General features: G+C 46.3%; 1 protein-coding gene across 1 annotated transcript in view; it reads right to left on the reverse strand.

Moving 5' to 3' along the window:
* The window catches only part of mmp2 (matrix metallopeptidase 2), a 36481-nt gene that overhangs the window by 9834 nt on the left and 1617 nt on the right, over window positions 1-25030 (reverse strand). The window contains exons 2-8 of the mRNA XM_078400375.1: window positions 21902-22128; window positions 20541-20689; window positions 18276-18404; window positions 16843-17016; window positions 10531-10704; window positions 2111-2284; window positions 667-822 (exon numbers count right to left, since the gene is read on the reverse strand). Of these exons, the coding sequence (XP_078256501.1) occupies window positions 667-822; window positions 2111-2284; window positions 10531-10704; window positions 16843-17016; window positions 18276-18404; window positions 20541-20689; window positions 21902-22128 (1183 nt within the window). The remainder of the gene's footprint in view (window positions 1-666; window positions 823-2110; window positions 2285-10530; window positions 10705-16842; window positions 17017-18275; window positions 18405-20540; window positions 20690-21901; window positions 22129-25030) is intronic.

Genomic DNA, 25030 nt, shown 5'->3' on the forward strand with positions numbered 1-25030 from the left:
AAAGACTGGACAAACTAGATGCAGGAAAAATGTTCCCAATGTTGGGCGAGCCCAGAACCAGGGGGCACAGTCTTAGAATAAAGGGGAGGCCATTTAAAACTGAGGCGAGAAGAAACTTTTTCACCCAGAGAGTTGTGAATTTGTGGAATTCTCTGCCACAGAGGGCAGTGGAAGCCAAATCACTGGATGGATTTAAGAGAGAGTTAGAGCTCTAGGGGCTAATGGAATCAAGGGATATGGGGAGAAGTCAGGCACTGGTTATTGATTGGGGACGATCAGCAATGATCACAATGAATGGCGGTGCTGGCTCGAAGGGCCGAATGGCTTCCTCTTGCACCTATTTTCTATGTTTCTATACAGCGTTGAAACTGGCCTGTCAGCCCAACCTACCCACACCGACCAACATGTCCCATTTACACTCGTCCCACCAGCCTGTGTTTGGCCCGTATCCTGTCAAACCTGTCCTATCCATGTACCTGTCGAATTGTTTCTTAAACGTTGCAATTGCCCCTGCCTCAACCACCGCCTTCTGAAGTGAGTCTTCTTCTTTAAGTTGCAGTTTCTTACAACCCATTTAAAGAACATTTTTGTTCGTAACAGTCAAACTGCAGTGTGCAAAACAAATTATTAATTTTCCATTATGAATTGTCTCCGCTGTTACTGTACCATAGAGTTTCTGAATGCCGGAAATGTCATCTTGCGACAGCCTGAAGTTTCTGGTGTAGGTGTAAATTGGAGCCATTAATGCCCCCGGATCCTGGGAGTGCTCTAGCCCGAGTGCGTGGCCAAACTCATGAGCAGCGACAAGGAAGAGACTATAACCTGCAAGAAAAAAGAAACATCAGTATTATTTTAGCCAACTGTTGACAGAGGAAGGCCAGGATTAAACCCGGGTCTCTGGCGCTGCGAGGCAGCAACTCTACCGCCACACCACCATGCCACCCCCTTCTAAAAAGTATAGTTTTTTAACTTTTACTGTCATATGGTCATAAGCGACAGGAGTAGAATTAGGCCATTCAGCCCATCAAGACTACTCCGCCATTCAATCATGGCTGATCTATCTCTCCCTCCTAACCCCATTCTCCTGCCTTCTCCCCATAACCTCCGACACCCGTACTATTCAAGAATCTATCGATCTCTGCCTTAAAGATATCCACTGATTTGGCCACCACAGCCTAATGTGGCAAAGAATTCCACAGATTCACCACCCTCTGATGAAAGAAATTTCTCCTCATCTCCTGCCTAAAAGAACGTCCTTTAATTCTGAGGCTGTGACCACTGGTCCTAGACTCTCCCACAAGTGGAAGCATCCTCTCCACATCCACTCTATCCAAGCCTTTCTCTATTCTGTGTGTTTCAATGAAGTCCCTCCTCATTCTTCTAAACTCCAGCGAGTACAGACCCAGTGTCGACAAACGTTCGTCATAGGTTACCCCACTCATTCCTGGGATCATTCTTGTAAACCTCCTCTGGACCCTCTCCAGAGCCAGCACGTCCTTCCTCAGATATGATCTTAGAAACAAAGAAAATAGGTGCAGGAGGAGGCCATTTTGCCCTTCGCGCCAGCACCACCATTCATTGTGATCATGGCTGATCATCTACAATCAGTAACCTGTGCCTGCCTTCTCCCCATATCCCTTGATTCCACCAGCCCCCAGAGCTTTATCTAACTCTCTTTTAAATTCATCCAGTGAATTGGCTTCCACTGCCCTCTGTGGCAGAGAATTCCACAAATTCACAACTCTCTGGGTGAAAAAGTTTCTTCTCCCATCAGTTTTAAATGGCCTCCCCTTTATTCTTAGACTGTGGCCCCTGGTTCTGGACTCCCCCAACATTGGGAATTTTTTTCCTGCATCGAGCTTGTCTAGCTAGTCCTTTTATAATTTTAGAAGATCCCCTCTCATCCTTCTAAACACCAGTGAATACAAGCCCAGTCTTTCCAATCTTTCCTCACATGACAGCCCCGCCATCTCAGGGATTAACCTCGTGAACCTACGCTGCACTGCCTCAACAGCAAGGACGTCCTTTCCTCAAATTAGGAGTCCAAAACTGCACACAATACTCCAGATGTGGTCTCACCAGGGCCCTGTACAACTCGTCTGCCACTTACCACTGTCAGGGCAGAATCCCCACTTGCTGTCATCATCATAACTCCCAGTGGTGGCACACCACATCTTTCCATCGTTACGTCCATTTGTGGTGCAAGAGTCAAAGGTATTCCGAAGGAAAACGAAAGGAAATGCACAGGGTGCCCCATCCGAATTCCCCCCAATTGTTGCTGAGGCTGAAATGAAGAAATTAGTCCGGTTAAGTAATGTGAAATGAACTATAAATCTGCAGTCTGAAGAGGGGTCTCGACCCAAAAACGTCGCCTATTCCTTTCCTCCAGGGAAACTCTGTCTGGCCCGTTGAGTTACTCCAGCTTTTTGTGTCTATCTTCGGTTCAAACCAGTGTCTGCAGTTCCTTCCATCGCTATAAATCAACAAACTAAGTATTGGGAGAAAAAAGACAAAGTGCCGGAGTAACTCAGCAGGTCAGGCAGCATCTCTGAAGAACATGGAGAGGCGATGTTTTGAGTCGGGACACATCTTCACGAAATGTCGTCGATCCATGTTCTCCCGAAATGCCGCCTGACCCGCTGAGTTACTCCAGCACTTTGTGTGTGTGTTTTTTGTAAACCAGCATCTGCAGTTCCTTGGGTCTATGTACAGGGAAATGTTACAAATGGACAACAGATCTAGAATCAAGGCCCACAAGGATATTTTATTAAAAGCTATCACATTAATTCTGACATGAAGTATAATGTTCAGTAAAGGTAGCTACTATAAAACAAACAGTTCCCTGAATCGTTTGTTGTTGTTATGGTGGACATGCTTGAGGAACAACCCATTGAGAATTATAAGAAAATAACTGCAGATGCTGGTACAAATCGATTTATTCACAAAATGCTGGAGTAACTCAGCAGGTCAGGCAGCATCTCGGGAGAGAAGGAATGGGTGACGTTTCGGGTCGAGACCCTTCTTCAGACTGATGAGATCAGTCTGAAGAAGGGTCTCGACCCGAAACGTCACCCATTCCTTCTCTCCCGAGATGCTGCCTGACCTGCTGAGTTACTCCAGCATTTTGTGAATAGTCAAGTCAAGTCAAGTCAATTTTATTTGTATAGCACATTTAAAAACAACCCACGTTGACCAAAGTGCTGTACATTTGATTAGGTTCCAATAGAAAAAAAAAAATGAAAACATACAGTAGCACGCAAACAGTTCACAGCGCCTCCTCAATGAGCCTCAAACGCTAGGGAGTAGAAATATGTTTTGAGCCTGGACTTAAAGGAGTCGATGGAGGGGGCAGTTCTGATCGGGAGAGGGATGCTGTTCCACAGTCTAGGAGCTGCAACCGCAAAAGCGCGGTCACCCCTGAGTTTAAGCCTAGACCGTGGGATAGTGAATAGCCCCAAGTCGGCCGATCTGAGGGACCTGGAGTTAGAGAGGGGGGTTAGAAGATTGTTGATGTAGGGGGGGGAGTGTCCATTTAGGGCTTTATACGTGAATAGGAGGAGCTTGAAGTTGATTCTGTACCGTACAGGGAACCAGTGGAGAGAGGCCAGAATCGGGGTGATGTGGTCCCTTTTACGGGTACCCGTCAGGAGTCTCGCTGCGGCGTTTTGGACCAGTTGCAGGCGGGACAGGGAAGATTGGCTGATCCCAGTGTATAGGGAGTTCCAGTAGTCTAGGCGGGAGGAAATGAAAGCGTGAATGATTTTTTCTGTGTCGTCGAATTTGAGGAAAGGTTTGATTTTAGCTATGGTTCGAAGTTGGAAGAAGCTGGCTTTTACCACAGCGTTGACTTGCTTATCAAATTTTAATGCAGAGTCAAATATCATGCCGAGGTTTTTGACATGCGGTTTGACTAGGCAGGATAGGCTTCCAAGACTGCCTGTTATCAATTTGATGGAGTCGGGGGGGCCGAATAGGATGACCTCAGACTTGCTCTCATTTAATTGGAGGAAGTTCTGTGCCATCCAACATTTTATGTCCTCAAGGCAGTGTGAGAGGCTGTTTAAATTTGACTGGTTGTTGGGTTTCAGGGGGAGGTAAAGCTGAGTGTCATCGGCATAGCAGTGGAAAGAAATGCCGTGCCTTTGAATGATTTGGCCAAGGGGGAGCATGTATAGAGAAAAGAGAATGGGGCCTAGGATTGAGCCTTGTGGAACTCCGCAGGAGAGGCTAGCTGGAGCAGAGGAATAACTGCCTATGTTAATGGCGAAACTCCTATCTTTGAGGTACGAAGCGAACCAGCTCAGGGCAGTGCCATCAATGCCAACCGCGTACCGGAGACGGTCAATAAGGATGGTGTGGTCCACTGTATCGAATGCTGCGCTGAGGTCGAGAAGGAGCAGGATTGCACAGTCGCCGGTGTCGATGGCGAGAAGCAGGTCGTTGTGTACCTTCAACAAGGCAGACTCTGTGCTGTGGTGGGCTCTGAAACCTGACTGGAAACTTTCCAGGATGGTGTTTTGGTGCAGGTAGGGCACTAATTGGTTAAGGATTGCCTTTTCAAGGACTTTTGACAGGAATGGCAGTTTGGAAATGGGTCTGTAGTTGCTAGGCAAGGTGGGGTCTAGGTTAGGTTTTTAACCTAATAGAATAAACCCATTGAGAATTGTTTGTCCACATTTTGAACAAAGGAACCTTTCCCCAAAAAGTATTTCAACAACATAATCAAATAATCACAACTTGGCTGGATATGTTGAACCTGTTTAGTTTAGTGCAGAAATATAGCGCGGAATCAGGCCCTGGGGCCCACCGAGTCCGCACCGACCAGCGATCCTCATACAATGGCATTATCCTACACTCTCGGGACAACTTACAATTTTCTTTCACCAAAGCCAATGAATCTAAAAATCCTGTCTGTTTTTGGAGTGCGGGAGGAAACCGTCACACCCAGGGAAACTCCACGTGGTCACAGGGAGAGCGTACAAACACTGTACAGACAGCACCTGTAGTCAGGATAGAACCCAGGTCTCTGACTTTGCTAGGCAGTTGTGGTTTTAGTACCATTCAGCATGGAAATGCTCATTGAGTTTGTGACTTTGAGCATAGTTTTTACTTTAAAATCTCGTGGAGTTCATTCCAAAACATTCCAGGCCTTGTATCAATGACGACTGGTAAGAGCCTTTCGCAAGTGGGTGAAGACTCAAAGTGGAGCTGAAATTAATATGCTGGAGGGAACTGCAGATGCTGGTTTAAACCGAAGATAGGAACAAAAAGCTGGAGTAACTCAGCTGGTCAGGCAGCATCTCTGGAGAGAAGGAATAGGTGACGTTTCGGGTCGAGACCCTTCGTCAGGCTGAGAGTCAGGGGAAAGGGAAACAAGAAACATAGATGATGATGTAGAGATATAGAACAAATGAATGAAATATCTGCAAAAAAATAATGATGATAAAGGAGACAGGACATTGTTAGCTGTGGCCCAGGTGGGCGGCACGGTGGCGCAGCGGTAGAGTTGCTGCCTTACAGCGAATGCAGCGCCGGAGACTCAGGTTTGATCCTGACTACGGGCGCCGCCTGTACGGAGTTTGTACGTTCTCCCCGTGACCTGCATGGGTTTTCTCCGAGATCTTCGGTTTCCTCCCACACTCCAAAGACGTACAGGTATGTAGGTTAATTGACTGGGTAAAATGTAAAAATTGTCCCTAGTGTGTGTAAGATAGTGTTAATGTGCGGGGATCGCTGGGCGGCGCGGACTTGGTGGGCCGAAGGGCCTGTTTCCGTGCTGTATCTCTAAATCTAAAAATAAAACGAGTTACTGACAATGAGATCCAACAAGATGACTTTGAAGCTAGTACAATGATGTGGGTAGGAGAGGGATGGAGGATTGCCTGGTTACTCGAAGTTAGAGAAATCAATATTCATACCGCTTGGCTGTAAGCTGCCCAAGCAAAATATGAGGTGCTGTTCCTCCAATTTGTGTTTGGCCTCACTCCGAAAATGGAGGAGGCCCAGGACAAATTAACATGTTCCTTCTGTGGAAGTAACGCACTTTTGTAAATCCACCAGCCACATTGAAATGATTATCCTTAGCAGATAACCTCATCCAAGAATGTTTTTATTAAAAGAGCGTTTGCCAAAATGAATTGTTATTGAACAACCACACTTTGCTAATGTTGCATGACAGAAGTGCACATGAAGCAGAAAATAAATACCAGAGTGATGATCTGTCCCGATTTCATTTCCCAATAACTGCTGCTCTGGGAGCATAAAGAAAGAATCACTGGATTGTTGAGTGTTGCTGAGCTACTCTGAGCACTTATCAAACTTACGAGCGACTGGGCTTATATACAATTGAATTTAGGATGAGAGGAGATCTTATCGAAACATATAAGATTATTAAGGGATTGGACATGCTAGAGGCAGGAAACATGTTCCCAATGTTGGGGGAGTCCAGAACCAGAGGTCACCGTTTAAGAATAAGGGGTAGGCCATTCAGAACGGAGATGAGGAAACATTTTTTCACACAGAGAGTTGTGAATCTGTGAAATTCTCTGCCTCAGAAGGCCAATTCTCTGGATGCTTTCAAGAGGGAGTTAGATAGAGCTCTTAAAGATGGTGAAGTCAAGGGGTATGGGGAGAAGGCAGGAAAGGGGTACTGATTGTGGATGATCAGCCATGATCACAGTGAATGGCGGTGCTGGCTCGAAGGGCCGAATGGCCTCCTCCTGCACCTATTGTCTATAACTTGTCTCAGTAGAAAAAGGTCCATCCATTGGAAATGTAGAACCAAGAAACTGCAGATGCTGGTTTACAAAGAAACCCCTACACAGTTCTGGAGTAACTCAGCAGGTCAGGCAGCATCCCTGGAGAACATGGATAAGTGACCTTTCGGGTTGGGACCATTGAAAATACTGATTGACCATTATGGCACTGATAATGGCATCGCGAGCAATCATGCGGGATCCATTTGTAACATTCGTGGCTAATGTAAGGCCTGGACAGAGTGGATGTGGAGAGGATGTTTCCACTGGTGGGAGAGTCGAGGACTAGAGGTCATAGCCTCAGATTAAAGCACATTCACTGGATGAATTTAAAAGAGAGTTAGATAGAGCTCTTGGGGCTAGTGGAATCAAGGGATATGGGGAGAAAGCAGGCACAGGTTACTGATTGTAGATGATCAGCCATGATCACAATGATTGGTGGTGCTGGCTCAAAGGGCTAAATGGCCTCCTCCTGCACTTATTTTCTATGTTTCTAAGATCATATCTGAGGAAGGACATGCTGGCTCTGGAGAGGGTCCAGAGGAGGTTTATAAGAATGATCCCAGGAATGAGTGGGGTAACCTATGATGAGCGTTTGTCAACACTGGATCTGTACTCGCTGGAGTTTAGAAGAATGAGGAGGGACTTCATTGAAACAGACAGAATAGAGAAAGGCTTGGATAGAGTGGATGTGGAGAGGATGTTTCCACTGGTGGGAGAGTCGAGGACTAGAGGTCATAGCCTCAGAATTAAAGCACATTCCTTTAGGAAGGAGATAAGGAGAAATCCCTTTAGTCAGAAGGTGGTGAATTTGTGGAATTCATTGCCCTAAAAGGCCGTGGAGGTCGTCAGTGGATATCGTTAAGGCAGAGAGAGATAGATTTTTGAATAGTCAGGGTGTCTGGGGTGTGGGGGAGAAGGCAGGATATTTGGTTAAGAGGGAAAGATAGATCAGCTAAGACTGAATGGCGGAATAGACTTGATGGGCCGAATGGCCTAATTCTGTTCCTATCCTGTATGAACTTATGAACATGCCTCACGTGACCATCGGCGCTCTGTATACCGTAAACTTTTCTTAATCTGTTCCCAATTACGGAGTGTTGCAGCACAGAAACAGGCCCTTTGGCCCATCATGTCCATGCCCTCCACCCACCTATACTTGCCCCATTAAATAATGGGGTCTGTCATCTTCTGTACCTTGGAGACTCAAGTGGAGCGCAGCGGTAGAGTTGCTGCCTCACAGCGCCAGAGACCCGGGTTCGATCCCGACTACGGGCGCTGTCTGCACGGAGTTTGTACGTTCTCGCCGTGACCGTGTGGGTTTTCCCCCAGCTGCTTCAGTTTACGTCCACACTCCAAAGACGTGCAGATTTGTTGGTTAATTGGCTTCGGTAAAAGATTGTAAATTGTCTCTTGTTGTGTAGGGTAGTGCCCGTGTACGGGGATCGCTGGTCGATGCGGACTCGGCGGGCTGTCGGTTCTGTTTCCGTGCTGTACTTCTAAACTAAATCATGTGATTGTGTAGAGACTTCTTAAACTATCTGAGAACATATCCCTCCACCATCCATTAAGATTTGTGGAGGAAATGGATGGAAGATGTTTTGGATCAGGACCCCTCTTCTGGTCTGAAAAAGGGTCTCAAACTATCCACTCTTTCCGCGGATGCTGCCTAACCTGTTGGGTTACTCCAGCACTTTGTGTTTGGATCTAGGTTTCAGCATCTGCATTTCCATGTGTCCACACTAAAGACCAAAATTTAGTTTAGTACATTGTCACGTGTATAAACTAACTAATGTTTAGTATATTGTCACCGAGGTACAGTGAAAAGCTTTTTTGCTGCGTGCTATCCAGTCAGTGGAAATACTGTACATAATTACATTCAAGCAGTCCATAGTGAACAGACACAGGGAATAGATAAAAGGAAGAACATTTAGTGCAAGATTAAGTCCAGTAACGTCCGATTAAGGATAGACCGATAGTCTCCAATCGGGTAGATGATAGGTCAGGACCGCTCTAGAGCTGGTGATAGGATGGTTCAGTTGCTTGAATATAGCTGGGAAGAAACTGGCCCTGAATCTGGAGCATTGCATCCTCACGCTACTATACCTCTGTGCCAGATGGGAGAGGGGAGAAGAGGGGTCTCGATTCGAAACGTCACCCATTCCTTCTCCCCAGAGAGGCTGCCTGTCCCGCTGAGTTACTCCAGCATTTTGTGTCTATCACTGTCAGGGTGAGACTGGTTCCTGATTATGCTGGTGGCCTTGCCGAGGCAGCGTGAAGTGTAGTTGGAAGTGACAATGGAAGGGAGATTGATACACTGACTGTCAGAAACGAAACATGCACTGCAAAATATGTTACCCATTTGAAAAGTGCAAGCTTATTATTCCTGGGGCACTTTGCAATGTTGTCAGATAGCCCATTAAATACAGTCAGCAGAGAGCAGTCAGAAGATTCCACAATGACCTTTATATGTACGGGTAAGTCTTTGTTCCAACGCATGCTATTCTAACATTTTCTGACAGGAAATGGCAGCTGATAATTGGACGTTATGAAATGTTGCTATTCTTGACTCCAGAACCCATGGATATTTGGCCGAGAGGCAAAAGAGGAAATCGGGGAGGAATGGTTCAAGGAATCAAAACAAAAACTGCAGACGCTGATTATCTGATGGAAGACAAAAAAACAGAAAATGCTGGAAAAATCACAGTGGGCCAGGCAGCAGCTACTGTTTCAGGTCAAAGATCGTTCATTAGAAGCGAGAACAAGAGAAAACAAATGTATGAAGTCTAGGAAGCAGATATGGTGGGGGAAGACGATGGTTGGAATAAGGTGGCCATTAAATCAGCCATAGGTATCCATAGGTAGGGCGGCACGATGGCGCAGCGGTAGAGTTGCTGCCTTACAGCGAATGCAGCGCCGGAGACTCAGGTTCGATCCTGACTATGGGCGCCGTCTGTACGGAGTTTGTACGTTCTCCCCGTGACCCGCGTGGGTTTTCTCCGAGATCTTCGGTTTCCTCATACACTCCAAAGACGTACAGGTATGTAGGTTAATTGGCTGGGCAAATGTAAAAATTGTTCCTAGTGGGTGTAGGATAGTGGTAGTGTGCGGGGATCGCTGGGCGGCGCGGACCCGGTGGGCAGAAGGGCCTGTTTCTGCGCTGTATCTCTCAATCTAAAAAAAAATCTAAAATGCTGGAGTAACTCAGTAGGTCAGGCAGCATCTAGGAAAGAGGGAATGGGTGACGTTTCGGGTTGAGACCCTTGTTCAGACATAATAAATCAGCCACGATCACATTGAATGGCGGTGATGGCTCAAATGACCTACTCCTGCACCTATTGTCTATTGGCTAAATGGGCAGTCAATCCGTTTGCTTCAGAGATCCCAACACTCCACTTCCACATTGCAGAGCATTTTGCATGTTTGACTGTCCTTTAGACTTTAGACACGGAAACATGCCCTTTGGCCCACAGAGTCCACGCCGACCAGTGACCGCCCCGTACACTAGCACCATCCCACACACCTGGGACAATTTACAATTTTTACCGAAGCCAATTAACCTACAAACCTGGAGCATGGGAGGAAACCAGAACACCCGGAGAAAACCCACGCAGGGCACAGGGAGAACGTACCGTCAGCACCAGTAGTCAGGATCGAACCCGGGTCTCCGGCGCTGTGAGGCAGCAACACTTACCGCTGCGCCACTGTGCTGCCCTCGTGTACGATGATCGCCGGTCGGCGCTGTGTCTCGAACCAAAAAAATAACAAGAAGTACCTTGTACCGGACAAAAGCCATATTTTCTGTCCGTGTCATAGTTGCTGGTCGTACTGCACCATCGATAGCCATCGCTTCTCCCTTCAGTCGTACAGCTATTAAACGGCTTGCTGTCAAAGGTAAAAGGGAACGTGCACGGCGCCCCGTCACTGTTACCGCCCATGGTGAATAGCGCTGCAAAGAAGCAAAACCTGTTACAGACTCACTCCACAACAAAGAATTCCGCGCAATTAGTATGAGAAAGATGTTGTTAAGCCACCAACAACCTCATTGGAGGCCCTCAGACTATCTTTAATCACATTCCACTGGACTTTATCTTGCACCAAACGTTGTTCCCTTTATACCGCATCTGCACACTGCGGACGGCTTGATAGCAATCATGTACAGACACAATTCTGAAGAAGGGTCTCGACCCGAAATGTCACCCATTCCTTCTCTCCTAAGATGCTGCCTGACCTCCTGGGTTACTCCAGCATTTTGTGAATAAATACCTTCGATTTGTACCAGCATCTGCAGTTATTTTCTTATACTATATGTACAGACACAAAATGCTGGAGTAACTCAGCGGGACAGGCAGCATCTCTGGAGAGAAGTAATGGGTGACGTTTCGGGTCGAGACTCTTCTTCAGGCTCAACCCGAAAAACGTCACCCATTTCTTCTCTTCAAAGACAGGGTTGCCTGTCCTGCTGAGTTACTCCAGCATTTTAGACAATAGACAATAGTTGCATGAGTAGACCATTCGGCCCTTCGAACCAGCACCGCTTGTGTCTATCTCTGGTTTAAACCAGCATTTGCAGTTCGTTCATACACTTGTAATCATGTATGGTCTTTCTGCTAACTGGATAACACTCAACAAAAAAAGCTTTTCACTGTAGCTCGGTACACGTTTCAATAAACTAAACCAAACTAAACTAGGCTGGAAAGAGTGCAGAGAAGATTTATGAGGATGTTGCCAGGACTTGAGTGCCTGAACTACAGGGAGAGGCTAGAACTTTATTCCTTGGAGCTCGGTAGACTGAGGAGTGATCTTATAGAGTTGTATAACATCACGAGTGGAACAGATAGGGTAGATGTACAGAGTATTTTACCAGAGTAGGAGAATCAAGAACCAGAAGGACAAAGATTTAATGTGAGAGAGGAGAGAGATTTAATAGAAACTCGAAGGCCATTTTTTTTACTCAGAGGGTGGAGTGTAGAGGGAACGAGCTGCCTGGGGAGTTAGTTGAGGCAGATACTATAACAACATTTAAAACAGGTACATGGACAGGAACACTTTAGTGGGATAGGTCAGATGTATGAATGAGAAAGGTTTCGAGGGACATGGGATAAATGGAGGCAGATGGGGGCAATTCTCTGCCTCAGAGTGGAACTCTCTGCCTCAGAAGGCAGTGGAGGCCAATTCTCTGAATGCATTCAAGAGAGAGCTGGATAGAGCTCTTAAGGATAGTGGAGTCAGGGGGTATGGGGAGAAGGCAGGAACGGGGTACTGATTGAGAATGATCAGCCATGATCACATTGAATGGCGGTGCTGGCTCGAAGGGCCGAATGGCCTCCTCCTGCACCTATTGTCTATTGTCTATTGACTAGTGTAGAATGGGGCATCTTGGTCGACATGAGCAAAGTTGGGCCAAAGGCCAAAGGGCCTGTTTCCATGCTGTTTGACTCTACGACTCTTACGTAAAATCGATCAAACAGATGCCAGGAAAAATAATCTGTCTTGCTTAGTTCATGAACTTAGCTGAAAGCTGGATTTCATTGTTCTAGTTGAAGGAACAGAAACATCTGTTTCATGACTCACTTTTAATAAGCAGCTTCAATTGCAGTCAGCAACTTGGGTGAACTGTCAGCTACAGTATTATGCAGCTCAAGATCTATTGTGGTTTTCATAGTTTGAAGCATGCTGCTGATTCATGTGCCCATGCTGCAACATAAAGGTGCAAGCACAATCCTTAAGTGAAAGCACATGTCTAGGCCGCTGAACAGAAGTACAATCACTGCAGCGGACTGCCGGGGTCATGAGTAAACATTCCAGGACTGCCTTCAGCTAAACGCTGCCTTCAGTTAAATCCAGCTTGTAAAGTTCTTGTGTAACAGCCACAGGAAGATGGCTTACGGTTTATTTACATGAAAGTGCGCCCATTTTTGCCATGTTTACAACTTGATATCCAGTTTTATGTAAGGTGTTGATCCACTCCTGGACAGTGTGTGGGTGTTTGGCTCCTTTCTCAATAGACTTTCAGGAAATGTTTCTTCCCAGCTGTTAACAGGCAAGTGAACAGCCCTCTCTCTAATCAGCTAGAGTTTTAGTCCTGACCTCCCATCCACCTCGTTGGAGACCCATCTTGAATCTGACTTTATTAGATTTCAATGATATTATATCTTTCTTATACCCTCCATTACCTACAGTACATGTTATACCAAAGATAGACACAAAATGCTGGAGTAACTCAGCAGGTCAGGCGGCATCTATTGAGAGAAGGACTGGGTGACGTTTCGGGCCGAGACCCTTCTTCAGACTAGTTAGGGAAAAGGGGAATGAGAGATATAGACGGTGATGTGAGAGATAAAGAGCAATGAATGAAAGATGTGCAAAAAAGTAACGATGATAAAGGAAACAGGCCATTGTTAGCTGTTTGTAGGGTGTAAATGAGAAGCTGGTGCGACTTGGGTGGGGGAGGGGATGGAGAGAGCGGGAATGCCGGGGCTACCTGAAGTGAAAAAAATCAATATTCAGTTTGAAGAAGGGTCTCGACCCGAAACGTCACCCATTCCTTCTCTCCAAGATGCTGCCTGACCTGCTGAGTTACTCCAGCATTTTGTGATACCTTCGAAATCAATATTCAGACCACTGGGCTGTAAGCTGCCCAAGTGAAATATGAGATACCATATTCAGGGAAACTGAACACTTGTGACAGAGATTAATGGGCTGCAGGAGCTGACAGAGACAGTGGTGAGGATAGACACAAAATGCTGGAGTAACTCAGCAGGACAGGCAGCATCTGTGGAGTAAAAGGAAGGGTGATGTTTCGGGTCAGGACCCTGCTCAAGATTTTGTTCTCCAGAGATACTGCCTGACCTGCTGAGTTACTCCAGCACTTTGTGTCTTTGTCCGAAAGATCAAGTTTTCTTTTATGAGAATATGGGGAGGATATTTCCACTTGTGGGAGACATTAGACAATAGGTGCAGGAGTAGGCCATTCAGCCCTTCGAGCCAGCACCGCCATTCAATGCGATCATGGCTGATCACTCTCAATCAGTACCCCGTTCCTGCCTTCTCCCCATACCCCCTCACTCCGCTATCCTTAAGAGCTCTATCCAGCTCTCTCTTGAAAGCATCCAACGAACTGGCCTCCACTGCCTTCTGAGGCAGAGAGATGCCATATTCAGGGAAACTGAACACTTGTGACAGAGATTAATGGGCTGCAGGAGCTGACAGAGACAGTGGTGAGGATAGACACAAAATGCTGGAGTAACTCAGCAGGACAGGCAGCATCTCTGGAGAGAAGAAATGGGCGACGTTTCGGGTCGAGACCCTTCTTCAGACATGATCTGACTGGATAGCATGCAGAACACCCATTTCAATATATCTTCGTGTACATGACAATACATCAGCGTTTCTCAACCGGGGTTCCCAGGAATGCTAGGGTTCCGTGAAAGGTTCCGAGAGAAATAGTGACAAATAGGCTAATCACGTGTAAATGCATTTTTGAGTCAATTTTGTGTTTAATTTCACAAAAAACGAGAAAAACGCAAGTTATCTTTTGGTCAAAACCAGTTATCAGAAAAATATATTACGTCTGCCTCATGAACTTTAAGTTTATGAAAGAGAAAGAAAGAGATTAATAAAGATGTGTCATAATTTTTTATGTAGGGGGTTCCCTGAGACACGACAATTATTTCAAGGGTTCCAAAAGGGTAAAAAGGTTGGGAAACGCTGCAATAGATAAACAAAAACTAAAGTAAAACACTTGCCTCTGCTGCTGCCCATCTGATGCTGAAATTTGCACACATAACCTGGTCCAGTTAACATCTCAACAATTGCTTAACCCTTTTGACTAGACTCCTTTCTCTGTCCAAGGCCAACTTTAATTTATCTCAATTTCTGCTGCTCTAACCTGCTCCTCACCGGTTTATCACCATGAGAGTTCTCTTTGACCTAAATTGGATCCGAGTTCTTCAGCAATATTTAAAGTTTCTATTTTTTTTATTAAACAATAGGGCCGAGGCAACAAAAGGATTTCCTCATCGCTATCGTTGTAGGAAGGAACTGCAGATGCTGGTTTAAACCGAAGATAGACACAAAATGCTCAACGGTTCAGGCAGCATCTCTGGATAGAAGGAATGGGTGAAGTTTCAGGTCGAGACCCTTCTTCAGACTGAGTGGAAACGTCATTCTCAGTCTGAAGAAGGGTCTCAACCCGTAACGTCACCCATTCCTTCTCTCCAGAGATGCTGCCTGTCCCGCTGAGTTACTCCAGCATTTTGAGTCTGTCCTCACCACTGTCTCTGTCAGCCCATTAATCCCTGTCACAAGTATTCAGTTTCCCTGAATTTGGGTTTTAATACAACTTATTCCCATGTTCCCATATTCCCAGTCTGAAGAAGGGTCTCGACCCGAAACGTCATCCATCCCTTCTCTCCAAGATGCTGCCTGACCCGCTGAGTTACTCCAGCATTTTGTGATACCTATTATCTCATGTTCGATCATTTCTCTCTATAAATGCAGCTGCATAATCCCCGTGGCATTTCAATCCTTCCTAAACTACATTCTCTCCATTTCTTTAAAGTGAGAGGAAGAAAGTTGAAAGAAAATGCGCGGGAGGAGAGAGTGGTGGTTGCCTGGAGTGAAGGGTAGTGGTGGCAGCAGATACGATAGTGGCATTTAAGAAGCTTTTAGGTAGGCTCATGGATATGTAGGCATATGGATCATGTTCGTCACAGAGACAATGTGGGCCAAAGGGTCTGTTTCTGTCCTGTACTTTGCTATGTTCTATGTCCAGGCCTCTCTTACCGAGAAGATTTAAGAGAAGGGTGCGGAGAAGATTTACAAGGATGTTGCCAGGACTTGTAAGCTATATATATAAGCTATAGGGGGCGGTTAAGCAGGCTAGGGCTCCATTCCTTGTAGCGCAGGACAATGAGGGGGTGATCTTACAAAGGTGTACAAATTAAAAGGAATAGATCGGGTAGACACATTTTTGCCCAGAGTAGGGAAATCAAGAACTATAGGAGGGGTACTTCTTCAAAGTGTCCTTCCTTCTCTCCCGAGATGCTGCCTGACCTGCTGAGTTACTCCAGCATTTTGTGAATAAGAACTATAGGACATTAGTTTAAGGTGAAGAGGGAGGAAAGATTGAATAGAAACCTGAGGAATAACTTTTACACGCAGAGGGTGTTGGTTGTTTGGAACGAGTTGCCGGAGGAGGTAGTTGAGGCAGGTAAAATCGCAACGTTTAAGAAACATTTGGACAGGTGCATGGATGGGACAGGTTGAGAGGGATATGGGCCAAGTGCAGGCTGCTGGTACTAGTGTAGCTGGGACATGTTGGCTGGTGTGGGAATGTTGGGCCGAAGGGCCTGTTTCCACACTGTATGACACTATGACCTTATAAAATCCCTTCTCTTTGATTTCTCATTTGATCATACGCTCTCTTATCTCAATAGACAATAGGTGCAGGAGTAGGCCATTCGGCCCTTCGAGCCAGCACCGCCATTCAATGTGATCATGGCTGATCATTCTCAATCAGTACCCCGTTCCTGCCTTCTTCCCATACCCCCTGACTCCGCTATCCCTAAGAGCTCTATCTAGCTCTCTCTTAAATGCACTCAGAGAATTGGCCTCCACTGCCTTCTGAGGCAGAGAATTCCACAGATTCACAACTCTCTGACTGAAAAAGCTTTTCCTCATCTCCGTTCTAAATGGCCCACCCCTTATTCTTAAACTGTGACCCCTTGTTCTGGACTCCCCCAACATTGGGAACATGTTTCCTGCCTCTAACGTGTCCACCCCCTTAATAATCTTATACGTTTCGATAAGATCTCCTCTCGTCCTTCTAAATTCCAATGTATACAATCCTAGTCGCTCCAGTCTTTCAACATATGACAGTCCCGCTATTCCAGGAATTAACCTAGTGAACCTACGCTGCACGCCCTCAATAGCAAGAATATCCTTCCTCAAATTTGGAGACCAAAACTGCACACAGTACTCCAGGTGCGGTTTCACTAGGGCCCTGTACAATGGCTCCTTTGGCTCACCGACCACTTTTTGCCTGATGATGTCTCAATGACTTTAGTTCGAATGGAAATCTTACATTCATGAGGACAGAATCCGTATTTTGAATCGGTGTCAAAGTCATAGGTGGTGGAACACCAGGGGTATCCATCACTGCGGCCCTCTATTGTGCAGCTGTTGTATTCCTTCCCGTTGAACGAGAAAGGAAATTTGCAAAAAGCACCTTCGGCATTCCCAAATCTTGCTTTAATAACTGTAAAACACAAATGCGCAGACTCATAAATTCCAATTCAGCATTTCCAATCTACTTCAACACATTTTTTTAGTTTAGTTTAGAGATACAACGCGGAAACAGGCCCTTCGGCCCACCGGGTCCGGGCTGACCAGCGATCCCCGCACACCAACACTATCCTACGCAATTTGCAATTTGACCAATTAGCCAATTAGCCGACAAATCTGTACGTCCTTGGAGTTTGGGAGGAAACAGGAGCTCCCGGGGGAAAACCCGCAGGTCACGGGGTGAACGTGCAAACTCCATACAGACAGCACCCGTAGTCAGGATCGAACCCGGGTCTCCGGCGCTGTGAGGCAGCAACTCTACTGCCGCGCCAAGGTGCCGTGTTCCATAAAATGTGATTTTCATTTTTTATTCCGGTTAGCTCTGAATAAATGAATGAACTAGTAGATAATAACATAATCCGTGATAATTATAGTTTAAATTTCAAGGAAACCTGAAAATCTTGAGGTAACCAAGACCTCCGAACCCCTCAGGAATCAGCGACAGTACTTAAAGTGTCCTGCCATAAATATCTTTGGTGTAAATGGTATAGTCTGCAAACCATTTTGTAAAACAAAATTTCACCTTTAATTTTAGTTTAGAGGTACGGCTTGGAAACAGGCCCTTCGGCCCAGCCAGTCCCTAGCGGCCTGTTGGCGCGGAGACCGGGTCTTTCACATTGGCATCCACTCCCTACACACTCAGGGCAGTTTTACAGAGGCCAATTAACCTACAAAACCGCACGTCCTTGGCACTACATTCAAATCAGGTCAAGAGTCAAGAATCAGGACGTCTCAAACAGAACAATGAAGTTCTTACTTACAGCAGCACAACAGATATGTAAACATATTACTCTGCAAACAATATCATAAACAATGTAATAAAAGTTTAGTATAGAAAAATATAAAAAACACTGAACTTCTTTTATTATATACACAGACATATATATATATATATATATAAATATACACACACATACACACCCACGCACACACACGTGTATGTATATATATAATATATATATATATATTATATGTGTACATACATATACAAAACAAACAAACAAACAAAAATAGTACAAAAAGACAAAACCGATGCCCCAAGTCTACGTAGTTCAGAGCTTATTTGGAGGTTGCAGTGTTTAATAGCCTGATGGCTGGAGGGAATTAATCAAGCGTGAACAACCAATGGGGGACTAAATCGAGCAGATGGCAGGTGAACAGATGACCGCATACCTGGCCCGTCGCCCAGCGTCCAGAACTCGTCGTCATCAAAGTGAGAGTCTCCCCCGAGCCCCTTTGCTGGGGCAAACGCGTGGGCCAGCAGCCCGTCCTTGCCATCGAATGGGTACCCATCGCCATGTTCTGGATGGGGATAACATAACACTGCTAGATTAGATGTGTGTACATGAAGGAAGTGCAGATGCTAGTATCAACCGAAGACAGACACAAAATGCTGCAGTAACTCAGCGGGACAGGCAGCATCTCTGGAGAGAAGGAGTGGGTGACGTTTCGGGGCAATACCTTTCTTCAGACTGATCCCACATTGATCAGGTTTGATTTTTTAATCATTTTAGCCATGTCGTAGAATCATACAGCGTGGAAACAGGCCCTTCGGCCCAACTTGCCCACACCGACCAACATGCCCCATCTACTCTAGTCCCACCTGCCTGCGTTTGGCCCACATTCCCCTAAACCTGTTCTATTCATGTACATGTTTCATTCTTTCTTAAACTTTGAGATAGTCCATGCCTCAACTACCTCCTATGGCAGCTCGTTCCATTCACCCACCACCCTTTGTGTAAACAATTTACCCCTCAGACTCCTATTAAATCTTTTCCCCTTCACCTTACACCTACTGTACATCCTCTGGTTCTCGAATCACCCACTCTGGGCAAGAGACTCTGTGCATCTACCCGATCTATTCCTCTCATGATTTTGTACATCTCTTTAAGATCAGCCTTCATCCTCCTGCGCTCCAAGGAATAGAGTTTCAGCCTGCTCAACCTTTCCCTATATCTCAGACCCTCGAGTCCTGGCAACATCCTCGTAAGTCTTCTCTGTGCCCTTCCCAACTTGACAACATCTGTCCTATAACATGGAACACAATACTCTAAATGCGGCCTCACCAATGTCTTATGTAACTGCAACATGACTTCCCAACTTCTATAACTCATATTTGGAAATAAAGACCCGAAACATTACCTATCAAGAGTCTCGACCCGAAACGTCACCTATCCATGTCCTTCAGATATGCTGCCTGACCTGCTGAGTTATTCCAGCAATTTGTGTCCTGTAGCTTAACTATGTTGCTTAGTTTAGTTTAGATTATTTTTAGAGATACAGCATGGAAACAGGCCCTTCGGCCCACCGAGTCCGCGCCGCCCAGCGATCCCCGCACACTAACACTATCCTACACACGCTAGGGACAATTTTTACATTTACCTAGTCAATTAACCTACAAACCTGCACGTCTTTGGAGTGTGGGAGGAAACCGAAGATCTCGGAGAAAACCCACGCAGGTCACGGGGAGAACGTACAAACTCCGTACAGACGGCGCCCGTAGTTAAGATCGAACCTGAGTCTCCGGCGCATTCGCTGTAAGGCAGCAACTCTACCGCTGCGCCACCGTGCCGCCCCGTTTAGCTTAGGTTGGTTTAGACATACAGCATGGAAACAGGCCCTTTGACCCACCGAGTCCACACCACCCATTGATCACTTGTTCACACTATTTCTACACTATCCCACTTTCAAATCCACTCTCTACACACTCAGGGCAATTTAGAGACACCCCAATGAACCTTCAAACCCACATGTCTGTGGAATGTACAGGAAACCGGGGCACCCGGAGGAGACCCACGTGGTCACAGGGAGAATGTCCAAATTCAACATGGTCAGCACTGTCTGCATCAGCCGCCACTAATTGAACTGGAGTTACTTGCACCTGAAGCGTTTAAACAGAACCTCCCTAATCATATAAAATAACTTTGCTGAATGGATAGTACGCAGCGAAAAAGCTTTTCACTGTACCTCGGTGCACGTGACTGTAATAAACTAAACTAAACTAACATCAATAGACAATAAACAATAGGTGCAGGAGTAGGCCATTCGGCCCTTCGAGCCAGCACCGCCATTCAATGTGATTATGGCTGATCATTCACAATCAGTACCCCGTTCCTGCCTTCTCCCCATACCCCCTGACTCCGCTATCCTTAAGAGCTCTATCTAGCTCTCTCTTGAAAGCATCCAAAGAATTGGCCTCCACTGCCTTCTGAGGCAGAGACTTCCACAGATTTACAACTCTGTGACTGAAAAAGTTTTTCCTCATCTCTGTTCTAAATGGCCCACCCCTTATTCTTAAAATGTGGCCCTGGTTCTGGACTCCCCCTTTAGACATTGGATGTGGCCTTCCAATACCCCTGTGTGGCGTTAATAACGTTTTTTCTGGATTCATCGCCCATCTTTCAAGTGTTGTTTAGGTTTCAATGGAAGCAACGTTACCCCAGCGGCCAAAGTTGATCATGATGTCGGCATCGCCATCTTGGATCCTGGAAAATTTCAGCGGAGTGAAGTTACTCCACACCAGAAAAGCCCGAGCAAAGGCGTCATCCACCGTCTCTTGGTCCAGGTCGTGTGTGTACCCCAAAATCCTGGGAGCAGACAAAAGAAGTTCAGCGGAGAATGCAGAGACAAGCAACTGCAGATGCTGGCTTACACAAAGGGACACAACGTGCTGGAGTAACTCAGCGGGTCAGGCAGCATCTCTGGAGCACATGGATAGATTAGGGCGACACAGTGGCGCAGCGGTAGAGTTGCTGCCTGACAGTGCCAGAGACCCACCTTCGATCCTGACCTCCGGTGCTGTAGGTACCTTCTCCCTGCGACCGAGTGGGTTTTCTCCGGGTGCTCTAAAGACGTGCAAGTTTGTCAATTGACACAAAAAGCTGGAGTAACTTACAGGTCAGACAGCATCTCTGAGTTACTCCAGCATTTTGTGTCTACCTATCCATGCTCTCCAGCCGGGGGTGCTGACTGACCCGCTGAGTTACTCCAGCACTTTGTGTCTAACTTGTTTTGTTTTCTTTCCACTTTGAGAACATGCCAGTAGCTCAAGTAAACTCAACAGACAATAGACAATAGGTGCAGGAGGAGGCCATTCGGCCGTTCGAGCCAGCACCGCCATTCAATGTGATCATGGCTGATCATTCTCAATCAGTACCCCGTTCCTGCCTTCTCCCCATACCCTCTGACTCCGCTATCATTAAGAGTTCTATCTAGCTCTCTCTTGAATGCATTCAGAGAATTGGCCTCCACTGCCTTCTGAGGCAGAGAATTCCACAGATTCACAACTCACTGACTGAACTTTTTTTCCCCTCATCTCAGTTCTAAATGGCCTACCCCTTATTCTTAAACTGTGGCCCCTTGTTCTGGACTCCCCCAACATTGGGAACATGTTTCCTGCCTCTAACGTGTCACACCCCTTAATAATCTTATACGTTTCGATAAGATCCCCTCTCACCCTTCTAAATTCCAGTGTATACAATCCTAGTCGCTCCAGTCTTTCAACATATGACAGTCCCGCTATTCCGGGAATTAACCTAGTAAACCTACGCTGCACGCCCTCAATAGCAAGAATATTCCTTCCTCAAATTTGGATACCAAAACTGCACACAGTACTCCAGGTGCAGTCTCACTAGGGCCCTGTACCACCCCAGAAGGACCTCTTTGCTCCTATACTCAACTCCTCTTGTTATGAAGGCCAACATTCCATTGGCTATGAACTCCAAGCAATGAAAAGCATTTTACAAAGCAGGGGCGTTTGGCCGTTACGATATGTACGATATGTGTAAAGTGACACCTGCCTGTAAGTGATTATATTATCTTCCCATTTTGGTTTCTGTGGGAAGAAGTTGTAATTGGCTAAATCAGGAACTCCACATCGTGGCTTTTTCATCATGTTGACCGTGTCCGTATCCAGCTTTCCAGTTTGGAGCAATCCGAAGAATTTCTGCATTTTCTTCAGTGTGTCTGACAGCACCACAAGGTCACACCTTTCCTTCGGACAGCCATAGAACTTGTTCAAGTATATCTGACGCAAAACGGAAATCGGTGTGTTAGTGCATGTTTATGTTTTAGTTTAGTTTAGAGATACAGCGTGGAAACAGGCCCTTCGGCCCACCGAGTCCGTGCCGGTCAGCGATCCCCAATTGACAATTACGCCAAGCCGATTAACCTACAAAACCTGTACGTCTTTTAGAGTGTGGGAGGAAACCGGAGCCCCTGGTGAAAACCCACACAGGTCACGGGGAGAACGTACAACTCTGCACCCGTAGTCGGGATCGGACCCGGGTCTCTGGCGCTGCAAGTGTTGTAAGGCAGCACTTCTACTGCTGCGCCACCGTGCATGATGAATGGCCTTTTGGCTCTGGACAAAAGGACCGGGAGGGGGTCGTACCTTCCCGCTCCCTGAAGGTCGGCTGGAGGGGGTGCCCCCGGGGGTCAGGAAGGCTGAAGATGGCCGGGCGTGGAGAGGGATGACGGTTCGCGGGATGAGCGGATGGAGGTGACGGCTGCGACAGGCCTTTGTTGCCAACTGCAACTGTGAAATGCGCCAAAACCTGGCGCCTCCTGCTTATAGACTCAGTGGGCTGCTTCTATGTTTTATGAAGTTATAGAGTGATACAGCGGAGAAATAGGTCCTTCAACCCAACTTGCCCACACCGACCAACATGTCCCACCCACACTAGTCCCACCAGCCTGCGTTGGGACCATATCCCTCTAAACCTATCCTACCCGTGTATCCTGTCTAAATGTTTTTTAAACAATAGACAATAGACAATAGGTGCAGGAGTAGGCCATTCAGCCCTTCGAGCCAGCACCGCCATTCAATGCGATCATGGCTGATCACTCTCAATCAGTACCCCGTTCCTGCCTTCTCCCCATACCCCCTCACTCCGCTATCCTTAAGAGCTCTATCCAGCTCTCTCTTGAAAGCATCCAACGAACTGACCTCCACTGCCTTCTGAGGCAGAGAATTCCACACCTTCACCACCCTCTGACTGAAAAAGTTCTTCCTCATCTCCGTTCTAAATGGCCTACCCCTTATTCTTAAACTGTGGCCCCTTGTTCTGGACTCCCCCAACATTGGGAACATGTTATCTGCCTCTAATGTGTCCAATCCCCTAATTATCTTATATGTTTCAATAAGATCCCCCCTCATCCTTCTAAATTCCAGTGTATACAAGCCCAATCGCTCCAGCCTTTCAACATACGACAGTCCCGCCATTCCGGGAATTAACCTAGTGAACCTACGCTGCACGCCCTCCATAGCAAGAATATCCTTCCTCAAATTTGGAGACCAAAACTGCACACAGTACTCCAGGTGCGGTCTCACCAGGGCCCGGTACAACTGTAGAAGGACCTCTTTGCTCCTATACTCAACTCCTCTTGTTACGAAGGCCAACATTCCATTGGCTTTCTTCACTGCCTGCTGTACCTGCATGCTTCCTTTCATGGACTGATGCACTAGGACACCCAGATCTCGTTGAGCTCCCCCTCCTCCTAACTTGACACCATTCAGATAATAATCTGCCTTTCTATTCTTACTTCCAAAGTGAATAACCTCACACTTATCTACATTAAACTGCATCTGCCATGTATCCGCCCACTCACACAACCTGTCCAAGTCACCCTGCAGCCTTATTGCATCTTCCTCACAATTCACACTACCCCCCAACTTAGTATCATCTGCAAATTTGCTAATGGTACTTTTAATCCCTTCGTCTAAGTCATTAATGTATATCGTAAATAGCTGGGGTCCCAGCACCGAACCTTGCGGTACCCCACTGGTCACTGCCTGCCATTCCGAAAGGGACCCATTTATCCCCACTCTTTGCTTTCTGTCTGTCAACCAATTTTCTATCCATGTCAGTACCCTACCCCCCAATACCATGTGCCCTAATTTTGCCCACTAATCTCCTATGTGGGACCTTGTCGAAGGCTTTCTGAAAGTCGAGGTACACTGACTCTCCCTTGTCAATTTTCCTAGTTACATCCTCAAAAAATTCCAGTAGATTTGTCAAGCATGATTTCCCCTTCGTAAATCCATGCTGACTCGGAATGATCCCGTTACTGCTCTCCAAATGCTCAGCAATTTCGCCTTTTATAATTGACTCCAGCATCTTCCCCACCACTGATGTCAGACTAACTGGTCTATAATTACCCGTTTTCTCTCTCCCTCCTTTCTTAAAAAGTGGGATAACATTTGCTATCCTCCAATCCACAGGAACTGATCCTGAATCTATAGAACATTGAAAAATGATCTCCAATGCTTCCACAACGTAGTTATTGTACTGATGTATGGCAATAATTATCTGATCTTTATGCAAAAAAAAGAATTTTACTGTACCTTGGAACAATAGACAATACATATAAGATTATTAAGGGATTGGACACGTTAGGGGCAGGAAACATGATCCCAATGTTGGGGGAGTCCAGAACCAGGGGCCACAGTTTAAGAATAAGGGGTAGGCCATTTAGAACTGAGATGAGGAAAAACTTTTTCAGTCAGAGAGTTGTGAATCTGTGGAATTCTCTGCCTCAGAAGGCAGTGGAGGCCGATTCTCTGAATGCATTCAAGAGAGAGCTAGATAGAGCTCTTAAGGATAGCGGAGTCAGGGGTTATGGGGAGAAGGCAGGAACGGGGTACTGATTGAGAATGATCAGCCATGATCACGATGAATGGCGGTGCTGGCTCGAAGGGCCGAATGGCCTCCTCCTGCACATATTGTCTATGATTGAATGTTCAGTTCAGGTTAGTTTATTGTCACGTGTACCGAGGTACAGTGAAAAGCTTTTGTTGCCTGCTATACAGTCAGCGGAAAGACAACACATGATTATAATCGAGGCATTTGCAGTGTATGGATACATGATAAGGGAATAACGTTTAGTGCAAGGTAAAGCCAGCAAAGTCCGATCAAGGATAGTCTGAG

This window comes from Rhinoraja longicauda, chromosome 6 (genome assembly GCF_053455715.1).
Source record: "Rhinoraja longicauda isolate Sanriku21f chromosome 6, sRhiLon1.1, whole genome shotgun sequence".
Taxonomy (NCBI): Eukaryota; Metazoa; Chordata; class Chondrichthyes; order Rajiformes; family Arhynchobatidae; genus Rhinoraja; species Rhinoraja longicauda.